A 13,058-nucleotide genomic window follows, 5' to 3' on the forward strand; every position below is an offset into this window, starting at 1 on the left:
GGAAAACATATGCGTCAGACAAAAGAGAGTGGATGGCTTTTTCTTTTTTTGAAATTCCACGTCATTTGTCCACATGAAAAGAGCTGCATTCAAAACTGACCTGAGTGCGGACCCATGGAGAGGTGGGATGAGTAGTATTTCCCCGGCTGGAAGTGAGCGGGGTGCTGCACGGAGCCGTGGCCGCCTGGCGCCATCCGAGACGCGGCGCTGTGAACCAACGCGCTCCGCTCCGTCAGAAGGTGGTGCGGAGGAGCGAAATCTCGGCTTTCCATCCCGGTGAGAAGAACCGATAAATCCCAAATCCAAAGTAAAATCCGGAGGCACCGAAGGTCTCAGGCACCCAGATGCAAATAATCCCTTTTATGAACTTCGGGCTCCCCTCGCATTGAGCGGAGTTTTGGCTTTGCAGGGTAGAAACTGAGTCCCCGTCATGTCCTACAAAAGAGAGAGCAGGAGACACGTCAAAGCGCTGACAATAATGAGCCAACCAGGGATGTAGTGCTGAATAAAAGGCTGAACTGAGAGACAGTCGCTGTTCATGTTTAGACAAACAACCAGTATCTACAAAAGCAATTCACATTTCACAAAAACGTTTGAAAAGACCACATTTACATATTGTTCTCGCTGCTTTGTCTCAACGTTTCATTTAAGAACGATTTATGCCAGCCCAGGAAGGTGAGTTAAGTCTGTCCTGCAGATAAAAAGGTGGCTGAACTGAGTTTATGTGGATTTGGGCTACTCTGCACTACATCGTTGGCCCCAACAGAGGAGTCTTTGACCCCCCCCACCCACCCCCACCCCTCCTCCTCCTCCTCCTCCTCCTCATCCTGTGACCAAACACGATGCAAATAACGCATACGGGAGCTTTCTTTATCAGCAGAAAGAATGGAAAGGAAAGGGGGAGATTTGGCTTAGGTACAAACAAATGGTGCATATACAGTACAAGAGTTCACAGCGGTAAAGAGCCTTTCCCGATGAAGGACGAGCTGTTGAGTCTTTAGACTGAACAAGGGTTGGCCATAGACAAGCTGGACCTCGGGGGCTCTTGCACCAAAATATGAAGAAATCCATTTGCACAACACTTCTGAGCAAGAATGCACAAAAGCACTTTTTTCCACCCCTAAATTATGTCAACTAAATTCTATTCCTCAACCGCAGACTTCTGCTTTGATTAATGACTGTTGTTTATATGGATTAAGTCTGATTTCGTTCATCGTCCGGTTGTCATAAAAAAAACTGATCCACTGTATTTACATTTAACACGTGCTCGTGTCACTTTAGAGGATATTTTTATTATTTTATTTATGTATTTATTTTAAGGCAATGAAACATGGGACTGACACAAGATCCAGCAGTCACACACACACACACACTTCCGCCTTGGATCAATAATGTTTGATAGCTTTTATAAATTAAATCTGACTTTACTGATAGGCGTTTTTATGTATTTATCTAACTTGTTTCACATTGAATGCTTGACTTTTTATAGTAAGCACTGTTGCAGCAGGATTCTTGTTTATGGGGTTGCTTATTAATGAAAACGGCGATGAAACAGCTATTTCTATCAACTCCTACGGAGTCAGCAGCAGTGGTCCTCGCCTCCTGGCATTGGCAAACACCATACATCTCTCCTACATATACAGTATACGTACCGGTATGTAGGCTACACTGTAATCACAAACACAAATCAAATCACCTTTATGCGCCGGTGCGAAAGAGCGGGGCAATAAGCAGTGAAATAGACTAGGAAATCATCGACTTTATATGTATGCCTTATAGCCCAGGTCATTTACTTAAATAGGGCTCCATGTGACGCTCAGATAGGGAGAACTGGGTGCCTGCGTTCGCCAAACACACCTCAGCAGTCCATCTATTAGGCCTTTCGATGCATGGCACGTCCATCTAGCGCTCTGTAGATGCTGATAGCACCTCCCAGGAATCAACGATAAAGGAACAAAGAAAATATCAAATGCTCTGGTGGACCAGGGGCTTATGAGGTGCATGAGAATATATGCTGCATGCGCTCCGATATTCAAGTCTCCTTTATGCGCGCACACACACACTCTCTCTCTCTCTCACACACACACACACACACACACACACACACACTCACACACACAAGCTGCTCAAGGACTTCAAACTTTCAGGAATTGTGTGTGGATGGGGGGAATCTCCAAAGTTCAGCAGCTATGACAGAACCTGTAAACGTGTGTGTTGTGCGTCCAAACACTCCCAAGCATAAAATACCAAACGCATGCAAATATTCAAATGCTTCTCATGAGAATATCTGCCCTAAAGCGCGAGTACGTTTAAATAATTTAATTTCCCTTTTGTTTACCAGACCCACGTTATAATTTCTGACTGCATCTAATCTACAGCATGAAGGGGAAAAAATGATGGTAAGGAAGGTTAGAAACGTAGGCTGCTGCAAGCGCACTGGAAAGGCAAAATGGACTCTCTCCTGTCCCCTAGGCTGTGAGAAACAATGGCCCTTCTCTACGGGACATCAATCATAAACCACTCTCGTCTGACATTTGTCTATACATTTTTAAATTTTCAGACCATAAACATACGTCCTCGGTGTTTACATTCCACGTCAACAGAGAGCCACTCAGGCTACATTTAACAACACGAATCTAAATCCCATGTTATCGCGCGCCACGCAAACAGAACGTCGTGAGCAGATCGCGCGTAACAGTTTGGGGGAAACGATCATTTGGATCTGCTGTACTTTGTCTGTGTGTATGGTGTGTGTGTGTGTGAGTGTGGTGTGTGCGTGTGTGTGTGTGTGTGTACGTGGAAGGCGTTCAGACTTCCTTCCACTTCACCCAGACTCCCCCAAACCCAATCTCCCAAACACAGACACACACCTCCCAAAGACGCACACACCTTCACCATCACTGCGCTGCATAGGTTTCAAACTATCATCACACGAAAAATCCTTTTCCAAAAGTAAATGCTGGTCAAAACGGTCTTTCATGAACTTCGCACAAAAGCCAGTAAATCCACAAAAGACATATTTTTCACATCTCGTACCATCGAGGTTAAACCCAACAAATACGGGTTTTGTGCTGTTTGAACAGAAATCTATTAAATCACAAATGTATGGACCTTTGAACAAACGCTAAAAAGGAATAAAAGGCATTCACTTTTGAAGTGGTTCGAGTTCAGAGGCCAGCTTATTGCCCTTAACAATTTTGCAATAAAGTAAAGTCACAAAGCATAACCAGGACACTAAACCCGGATATTCAGAGGCCGACTAAACAGAAGAGACAAGCCCGGCCGAGCCGAAGACAGCCCGGTGTCTGCACAGTCGTCATACCGAGAGGGGATGCAGAGAGCACTGCAGTTTGCAATAAACTGCCCTGTCTTCCTCCCTCTCAAACACGCACATACACGAACACGCACACAATAGGAAACCAACAAAGAATAATCTACAATTTATCATCTATAAAACTGCAGGCGTGAGGAAGCGCGCTGAATAGCGAGTGGTTTTAAATAGTCCTCTGAATGGATTCGAAACACACAAGTGATTTGACTGTGAAGAGAGGTCAGATCAAAAAGTGACACACATATCGCCCACAGCTCAGCCCTTCAGACCAGACAGGAGTGAAACCAGTGGGACTAAGATATCCGAAATGAAACCTTCAAAAAACCCTGTCAAACCATGAGGTATGTTGCTTTAATGCAAATCTTATAATTACTGAAAGAGGGATGTCTTTGGATTATTATTCTGTAGCGTACAGCACTCATTCCAGCTTTCATTTTACCATGTACTTCTCTAGCCCAAAGGTATGGCAGTCAATAAAAAGCGGAGTATTTGGAAAAATAGATGCATCTTCATTTAAATAAAACGGCAAATTTAGATCATCCTCTCCTTGAACGAAAATCTACATTCAGTACATACACTAAATATCGTAAAACACCGCTAAAATCAATTTTCTACTTACTGGTAAGTTATATCCATTGCATGGTAAGTAGGGTATAATGAAAGAAAAAGTATAAAAATATTCAAAGTGAAAATCCCCGAGTCGCAGAGGTGAAACATGTGGGATTGATTACATCCTATGCTGCTGCAGACTGTACTGTGCAGTCAGTTGAGGTATGGGAGAGACGCATCGTAGAAGTTCAGGCTTGTAGTGAATCGAGGCTCGTTCATGCAGCCGGAGACTCAGACACGCCGGGAGGAGAAGGAGGAGGAGGAGGAGGCTGGAGGGGTGTGTGTGCGCGGGGTGGGGTGGACGCGCAGGCCTATTGGTTTGAGAACGACAATGTGAAAGCGTGCCCGTGAGGTTCCCCTCACCCCCGCCCCAACCTACCCTTTCCTACGCCCCACCACCACCTCCCCCTTCGACGGTAAACACACGCTTCTATTGGCTGCCGCTTCGAGCCAATGAGGAAGCCGCTGGAGCAGCGGAGCGAAACGGCGGGCGTTTGATTTGCAGCCCTCGGCGCACTGCGTGCACAAGCAAATGCGAAGGGACAGGCGGCACAGCTCGGCGCTGTTCAATGTGCAGAAAGCAGAGGAGCTGCGCTTGCCTGCACTTTCTGATCACTGGTGGAGAGCAAACAGCATCTAGCCTATTCTGTGTGATCCCACTGCAGTTCATCTCAAATGCTGCATGTGCTCGGAGTGTTTCGTTATTTTTCTATGTGACAGCGATGATGTGATACTTTTATTGATGCTCCTTTAGGGAAATCCGCTTTTTTTTTCACTCGCCCTACTGCACGTGTTTTGCTGAATAAATCCTTATTAGCCGAATCTGTATCTGATTTATTGGACATGTAGGCTGTGTTTGCAATGCAAGACAGTTTGCACACACATGCGCACCTACATTAAGATAAGTTTAGGAACTACAGGCCCAGTTACTACGTTTAAGTGTGACTTTGATATAAATGAATTGTGTGAAAAGTGTCTATTGGGATTCTGGGAGTAAATCTAAAGCAGGGGTTTATCCTTTATTTTCTTCCATAAACCTAAACGCAGCTCTGATGCTCTGAACACGAACATGCATGTCCTCTGCATCAGTTCGGTTATTCCATAAATATTCAATACAAATAGCCGAAGGAGCCTGTCATGTAACAACACTGAAAACGACACAGGTAGGCTATTATGGAGAAAGGGTAAGGGAGAGTCGCTTCATTTTTATGTACATTTGGGGGAAGGTTTCAAAAGAACACGTGGATTTAAGCACAAGCTGGTGTAGGTATATATTCAGCATTTCCTTTATTTTATGGCTGTATGTCTGTTTACCTGTCTCTCTCTTTCTCCCACACACACACACACACACACACACACACACGGACAAATTGAATCACTGAATAATTTGAGAGCATTACTGTCCCCGGGGTTAGCCTTGCGCATGGTTCACTAATTTAGCCAATTAAAAGTGGAAGGATATGGGATTGTGTGTTTCTATGTCGAAATATATGAGCTGCTATAGGCTAATATTCCCGGCCAGGTTTGTTTATACGTGGAGGCAAAGGGTTAAAACTCCGGGCTTCGGCAGTGCAAGTCCCCTGATTGGTTGGCATGTTGCCAGAATGCTGTCAATCACCGAGTGTAAACAAGGCTCTGATTGGCTGCTGGCCAGTCCGCACTGGGCTGCCTGAAAAAAGCAATTACTGCCCCTGCGGTTTCAAGGCGGCCCCGCGCTGAACGATGAAAGGCGATAAGGAGGGGCGGTTTCAAGGCGCCCCCACGGCGAACCCCGTTGGCCCCAGAGCAAAAGGAGAGTCAAGAGTGACTAAATCAAAGGGAATACGGTAAAAGGGGGGAAATTACACGTTGTATTAAACGTAGAAGCTAGATTCACGGAATGGTGCAATAACAACTTTGTACTAAGAAAATGGAGGAGAAAACGGCAACAAGAACCGGAAAACAGCTATTGCACTGCTGTGAGTGAGCTCCTTTTTCATGAGGGGAGAAAAGTTTTGGTCGACAAAGGAGACGGTGGAAAAGCGATAGGTCTGTTAATAAACACAATCATAAACATTAACCATCAGGAAACGGCTCTTTACTATGCTGCTGCGTCTAAAATGTTGACTTGAACTTTTTATTTCCAATGGTTCAATAATTAATTGATCATTTTTGCTTTATACACAGCAGCATAAACGGTAGGTCAGTTATAATAATGAATTAGGTCATTAAATTTCTTTGAAAAACAAAATAGGTAGACCTATTGGAATAACTGATCCTTTGTCTTTTGGCTATATTATAAATACATATTAGAAATAAAGATAAATACGTTACTAAATAATAAAATACATAATATATGTGTACATATATTTTCTAGACGAGGAAACGTTTTCTTCCAAATAAAAATGTACATTTTTATTTTATTTTATGTATTTATTATTTATTAATTTATTATGTTTTGGAGAGGGGGTATTTATTTGGTTATTTTGGAGCCTTTCTTCAAACCAACTACGCAAAACAAAAAAAAAAAAAAAAAGAAAAAAAAAAGAAAAAAATCACTCAAGCAAAACATTCTAGCTTGTATGTCTTTTAGCTGAGCTGGTCCAGAGCTGACAACAATAAAAATGCACCTTATATTAATATATGAAGACTGTACCAACTGATGGTCCTTTACATTAAGAGGGAGCCTCGCTCCCATGCTTTGGTCCAGCCCCCAACAAAATGCACTGGACAAAGGAACCCCAAGCTGGCCTGGTGAGATAGAAAGCTTACAAATTGTGTGCATGGAGGAAAACGAGACTTTCACCAAAACAGCAGAATTAATTGATACATATATAATTCAAATCAAATAAAGCCAATGCGAGCAGATTTATCACGTCTGTAATTAGATAATGGTTACCCTCTTTTCCTATTTACATAGCAGCCTGCATTCCAAAGCCCTGCACTCTCCAATGGGCTTCAGCCACCACGTGTCCACTCACGCACACACACCACACACACACACACACAGGCACACACACACAATAGTATACAAAAAGCTCACATCCAACAATATTCTGCAGACTTCCACAGATTTTTAAAATCGATATTTTAATATAGCCGGCAAGCAACCGTGAGTGCGCTATAGTCCATTAAGAAATAAACTTAATAAAGTTGTGAAAGTTCAGAATATACAAACCTATTTTGTGCAGCCTGAGTAAAAAAACACAACAATAATAATTTCAATCTTACATGTACATATGTTTTATTTTTCTTATTTATTTATTTATTTATTTAGAACTACCCAAACAGTGTTGCCCTCAGCACTACAGCACTAATGACAGAGGGACAATAAAGAATCCTGTTCCGCAGCTCACAAAAGGGGTCCGGCACTTGAAACAGAAATCTGCATTTAATTTATTTAGTGACAAGGAAAAGCCTTTTATAGCTTGATTTTTATTGGTTCTTTTTCACTTAAAAGGTGGGGGTTGGGTGTCTGTGCGTGTGCCTGCGTGTTTGCGTACGTGCGTGCGTGGATGAATGAGTGTGAGCGTTGCAGAGAGAGAAAGCGTAACACACGCACACACACACACACACACACACCATCCTCTGGTCCGTGTGCCAGCGCGAGCTACCCTATACGGTGGGGGTAGTGGGTGGGTGGGGGGCGGATAATTAATGCGGATTGACTGATTGCTCTTGAAACAGACCGGTCCTGCACGCGGATTGTCCTCGAGCAATGAAGCGTTCCTGACTGACACCTTCCACCTTCCCTTCTTTGCTTCCTTCTTCTCTCGCTTCTTCCTTTTTTCACTCCCCCTTTCTTCCCTCACACTAGACCGGTGTGCAGGACTCTTCCTCCGCAGCGAGGAGCCACACATCCCGATCGCTTTTCTAGTCGTCCAGCTTGGCCACCAGAAGCGCTTTCTCCGTGCTCTGAGGAGTTGGCATCGAGTGTGTCACAATTTAATGGATCGGAAATTAAATCAATAAATCAACAAATGAATTGAGAATGCGAACATTATACACAGAATATTTTCAGTTTCTAGTGCCTTTTTCCACATAGGCTACAAGCTGCGCAGTTTGCGCAGCCTGACCTACACCAGTTCAGTGATGCTTTTGTGTATATGAACTCTAATGCAACTTCACCTCATGAGGAGTTATGCCTCCGTAAAAAAACGGATGAATAAGCTATTTTCCGCACATTAAAAGTGGATGAAGTGCGCTTAAAGTGGGTGCTATGCCCTACACTGCAGCCCCCAACATTAATTGAATAAACTTTTGAACGTCTAAATAGGACCACATGAATAAAAACATAATTCACAGTCAACGGGAAACACGTTAGTGGGGCTGGTTTTAAATGAGGTCCAAATGGAGAGCTGTCTCCACGGGAGGCCCTCCATACAGGGCAACCATCCTATTCTCACCAGATATTTCTGATAGGCCTTTAATGATGCGAATTTCCAAACAGGGCCGTTCATCGTGGAGACACCCGGGCTATCTAAAGGTGGTGCAAACCTATGAGACAATAGAGCCACATTAGAAAATGCGAAATGTAGTGCTGTCTAGCTTTCAGAACTGTGTTATGAAAAATGAGGGTGTTCCTGTGCGCTCTGGGTCTGTAACAGCGACGTTGTGTGTACCTTTCCCTCTTTTTGGTGGCCAGTACACTGTAAATATCAGCCCCGACAAACAACACTGGCATCCGTAACGGCCTTGAAGAAGAGGAAGAAGACACGATGAACTCAGAAGATGACTGGATACAGAAACATAGCGACCTTTTCTTCTCTGTGTGCGCAGGACACAATGCTTCTATTTCTGATCAGTCTGACGGATAGCCTGCAGAGGAGCTCAGGCCTCGCGTTGGGCTATGCAATGTAACGCGCAAAATAAAATACTCTGCTTCTCGACCCCAGCGTGTTAAAAGGCTTGAATTACGAGGCTCGTGTCTTAGATCAGGAGGATGACGGTGCAGTGGAAGAGGAAGATGATGGCGATGATGGTGGTGACGGAGGCTCCAAATTAGTGCCTGTCATAGAGTCGTATAAATCCGGCTGTAACCAGCAGGCCTGTATGGATGAGATGAAAGCACCAGCATCTATTTATAGGCCATCAAAACACGCAGGTGGAGGCTTTAATTACCATTACTATTTGAACATAAACAGCCTTAGCGTCATGTTTGCACTTACGTGTGGTTTAATCTTAAAAGCCAATGAACTGAACAGAAAGTGAAGTGTTGGTATTATACACGTAAATAATGGGATTGAGTTTGACGTGTGCCTGACGTGTGATGGACCCAGTGCCACCTCATGTTGGGTATTTGTCTCCCCAAATTTCATGTTCTTCTCTGCCAGGACGTGCGCACAGCGGCATCGTGCATACACACACTTTCATGAAAATGGCAGACAACGTCTTTGTTCTCCAAGCACTAATATCATAAAACATGTATTGGTAAATTAGAAAATCTCCAGGCAGATGTTCAAAGTATAACACTGAGCATGTCCAGCATGGGCCATGGGGTCAATAGGTCAGCCAACCATGTATAATTCATCACTTCAAATTTCAAATGAGCCATTTGATTCTTTCGACAAAAAGTTTGCAACAAACGTCTTTGTATGAATCACGATGTAAAGAGAAACCTATAAAACGATAATAACAATATATAAATTTAAAAAAATTCTGTTATCTTGTTCTCTTGCAGACTGTTGCTTTATGTTGCCCATATTATTGGTTGAGATTTACTCAAAGCACCCGGATCTTCTCTCAGAAAGAGAAGCCATTCAACAACAGTTTCATTTTGAACTTAAAGCTGCATGTCAAAGTCAACAGTGTCCCAACAGTGGCTGAGTAAACACTTGGAGCTGAAGAAAGTGCAGTATCAGATAATGTTAAACTCTAACAAGGAAAAAACACTCGCACTACAATCATGACTGAAGTATAAATCAGTCATGTGTCCAATAACCAGTGTGAGAGCGCAGAGTTGCACTACTTTATCATTTCATCTACACACAATTATAATATTTAACAATGTTTTTGTGTAAATGCATCCTCCACCTGTCTTTTTACTTATGTTGTTTAAGTAAGCTTGGGACTGCCTCAGTGGAATTTATTGTTGATATGTGTTGTCCCTAAAATAAAATGAAATGAAATTCACAGTAAGCATATGTTTGAGCAACGAGACTAAGTAAAGCAGGTGTTTAATGTAGACGTCCCATACTCTGGACACTGTAACATAACAGTAAGAAGTTTATGTTCTTTTCTGCAACTGAAGTGCAAATGTGTACATTCATATGCACAACGGAGGAAACTCTGTATGGATGTGAACATTATATTCCACTTGACTCCAGAAGATTAACCACAATTATTCAAAATAAGACAGATGGAATAATGTTTAAATAAATAAATAAAGATCCCGACCTGTCTCTGTAAAAATCAAGGTGATGAATGGGTCTGTACGGTGGGAATATTGTCAAAAGTTGTTTCGCTCCACCAGTACTTAAATGGAAGATCCATCAACTACATTTCCTCTGTATTTATTGCCACTTTTTTCAAACTGAGGCAGAAGTCAGAAATGTGACCTGGAAAAGACGCGTGTCATCTCGCATGGATGGCTATGGCCAACGGTGTTGCTAAAAGCTCTTGATTAGTGTGTGTGTGTGTGTGTCCGAGACACACAGAGAGCGAGAGAGATAGAGAGAGGTCAACAGAAACTTATCTTTATGTAGTGTTACCGTGTAACTTAATAACACAAGGAAGCCTGACAAACTATAACACCCAACTGTGGGGCCGATCACCTAAGGAGAACTCCACTTTACATGGTCGAATCACCATGTACGTGTGTGTGTGTGTGTGTGTGTGTTCGTGCGTGCGCCTCTATATTGGCATATGCCCCTTGACAGGCCCCAACTGATAAACCTTCTTACAAACTGCACAATCAGTGTTCAAGAACGACATCGAGGTTTTTGTCGTTCGTGTACGTGCGTCCATCCATTTGGCTGGCCTATACTGTTTGTAAACAGTGTGGAATTCAGTATAAAATACTTGTTTTGATTACACGGCCAAAAAGTTGCTGGAAATGTAAAAAACGAATATACGCAAAGGTTTTACGCATGTTTTACACGTGAATAAATAAAAAGTGTCCCTAATCACATAATCACGCCATGAGCAGCTAAACATACAAATTAACAAACAAGTAAATAAATAAGTGCTTGTCTTTTCTAGGGCACATTAAAGCCAATTGCAGTCACCACCTCAAAACACATTCAAATTCTAAAGGTTTCTCCCACAATCAAGACTTCGTGAACTGCAAGAGTCACAATTTCCAGAAAATACAGCGAGTAATTTTGATTTCCAAGTCCTTGCTAAATAAACTAAAGTAATATACAAACAAACATGGTACAAAATACAACACCTACCTATAAAACGACCGTCTCCGTATAGCGCATTATTGTATTTATGGATATAAGTTGGAAAATAAAAAAACAAAAAGAGTCTTTCTTCCTCCCCAAAACTTGACAGCTCGGGAGGAAAAAAACCCCTCTGCTCTCAGAAGCTTTTATCCAAACCAGCGCGCATTCAAATGTATGGACTCAAATAGCGCTCCGTTTCCTTACACGTTCGCTCTCTGCTGAATTTATCCACCGAGGGGTTTTCCCGACTACAAGCTCCGGATCCTGTAGATGTGAGGCTCCATGAGGCTGTGTAATAGCAAATTTATGTCTGGATGACGCGTCCTCTCTCTCCCACAATGGAGCTGAAGCGCTGACATTAAACCGAAAATTGATGGAGAGTCTCTCTTTCTTTCTTTCGCTCTTTCTCTCTACCTCTGTCTTTCCCATACACCCTCTCTCGCTCTCTAGCCTTGTCTAGGAGAGTAGAAGGGAGCTTTCTTGCATTTTTTTTTAAATCAGGGGAGGGGGCAAAGGGACATCATCAAGCATGTTTGTGAATTATACACCAGGAATACACCCACTTCCATCCCCACCAACAAAGATATAGGCTACAAGTAGGCTTCACACACATCTACGCACCAAGACACACGCACACATCTTCCTTCTGACCAGAGCTGTTTTGTTTGCATTAGTGATTGTGCTCAACCGAGTCTATGTATGGAGGTGGAGGAGGAGGAGGAGGAGGAGGAGGAAAAGAGGCCTGTCACTCCGTTCACATGCATCTATTTTATGAGATTTGCACCAAAAGTTTTGTCAGAGCGAACAGCGAGGATTTGGGTAATCACTCCTTTCACTGTGCAGCAAGTGTTTAACCTATAACCGAGATGTGAAGGCAGGCAGGCCAAAGTCTGTTTTTATTTGAGGAATAGTTAGAGTCTGGCATGAAAAGAGGCGATCAGCTCTGAAAATCCAACTGATATTTGTTTATAGTGGTGACTGTTTGCCAAATGATAGACCTAATTACCGCCTGGAGGTCACAGTTTACCCACCTTTTTAAAATCACCGGCAGTTATACATCAATGCCTGCTGTATAGGCCTCGCTGCTCTCCCGAGCTTCAGAGGCATTTTGTTCTAAGGATGACCAGTCGGCTGGCGCAGGCAAACACTGCCATGCACACAGGGGTAAGCACACTATAAATATTTAGCACAGGCGTTAAAAGAGTCCACGTCATTTCTGCGTCGTTGCCCCGCAGTCTTTGATCAAGTCCAAATGGTCCCGGCAAGTTCGTGCGTAAAAGTGCATTTACCTCGCGTTCTCGCTTCACCGAAAGGGAGCTCAGTCTGCTTCGATGTGTCGCTCTGGACTAAAGACACAAAGAAATGATTGCAAACAATCGTGCAGTAAACACACACACGCAGACCCACACACAGTTTCGGGTCGGGAAGGCGTTTAACTGAAGATGCGTAGATAGAAATGAGCTGCAGGTTGGAGATGAATGCGGAAGAAGCGGAGTCAACGAGCTGCGGCTTGGAGATAATTACAGAAACGCGGCGGTTGTTGAAATCTTCTTCCCTCTTTCCCAAACGGGACCCCAGTCTCGGCTTTCTCCTCTTCTCCCCCTGCAGCCCCCACTGGCTGCCCCCGTGGGTCACCGCTTCAGGAGCACCACGTCACCACGTTAACCCCTACATCACCGCGTCCTGGACAGAAGCGGGGCCGAGAGGCTGTTCGGAGGGAGGGAAGAGGGGGAATCCCCAAACTAGGGTGC

The 13,058-nt window shown here is 43.5% G+C and overlaps 1 protein-coding gene across 4 annotated transcripts in view; it reads right to left on the reverse strand.

The window, feature by feature from the left end:
- The window catches only part of bahcc1b (BAH domain and coiled-coil containing 1b), a 64,915-nt gene extending 53,039 nt beyond the window's left edge, over positions 1-11,876 (reverse strand). The window contains exons 1-2 of one of the 4 annotated variants that reach the window (XM_046378223.1): positions 3,951-4,169; positions 101-435 (exon numbers count right to left, since the gene is read on the reverse strand). In XM_046378223.1, the coding sequence (XP_046234179.1) occupies positions 101-272 (172 nt within the window). In that variant the 5' untranslated portion in view covers positions 273-435; positions 3,951-4,169. Of the gene's footprint in view, positions 1-100; positions 436-612; positions 762-3,950; positions 4,170-11,313 lie in introns of those variants that run through there. The other 3 variants (XM_046378221.1, XM_046378220.1, XM_046378222.1) reach the window with 3 other exon arrangements.
- Between the last annotated feature and the right edge of the window lie 1,182 nt (positions 11,877-13,058).

Source organism: Scatophagus argus, chromosome 21, assembly GCF_020382885.2.
Source record: "Scatophagus argus isolate fScaArg1 chromosome 21, fScaArg1.pri, whole genome shotgun sequence".
NCBI lineage: Eukaryota > Metazoa > Chordata > Actinopteri > Scatophagidae > Scatophagus > Scatophagus argus.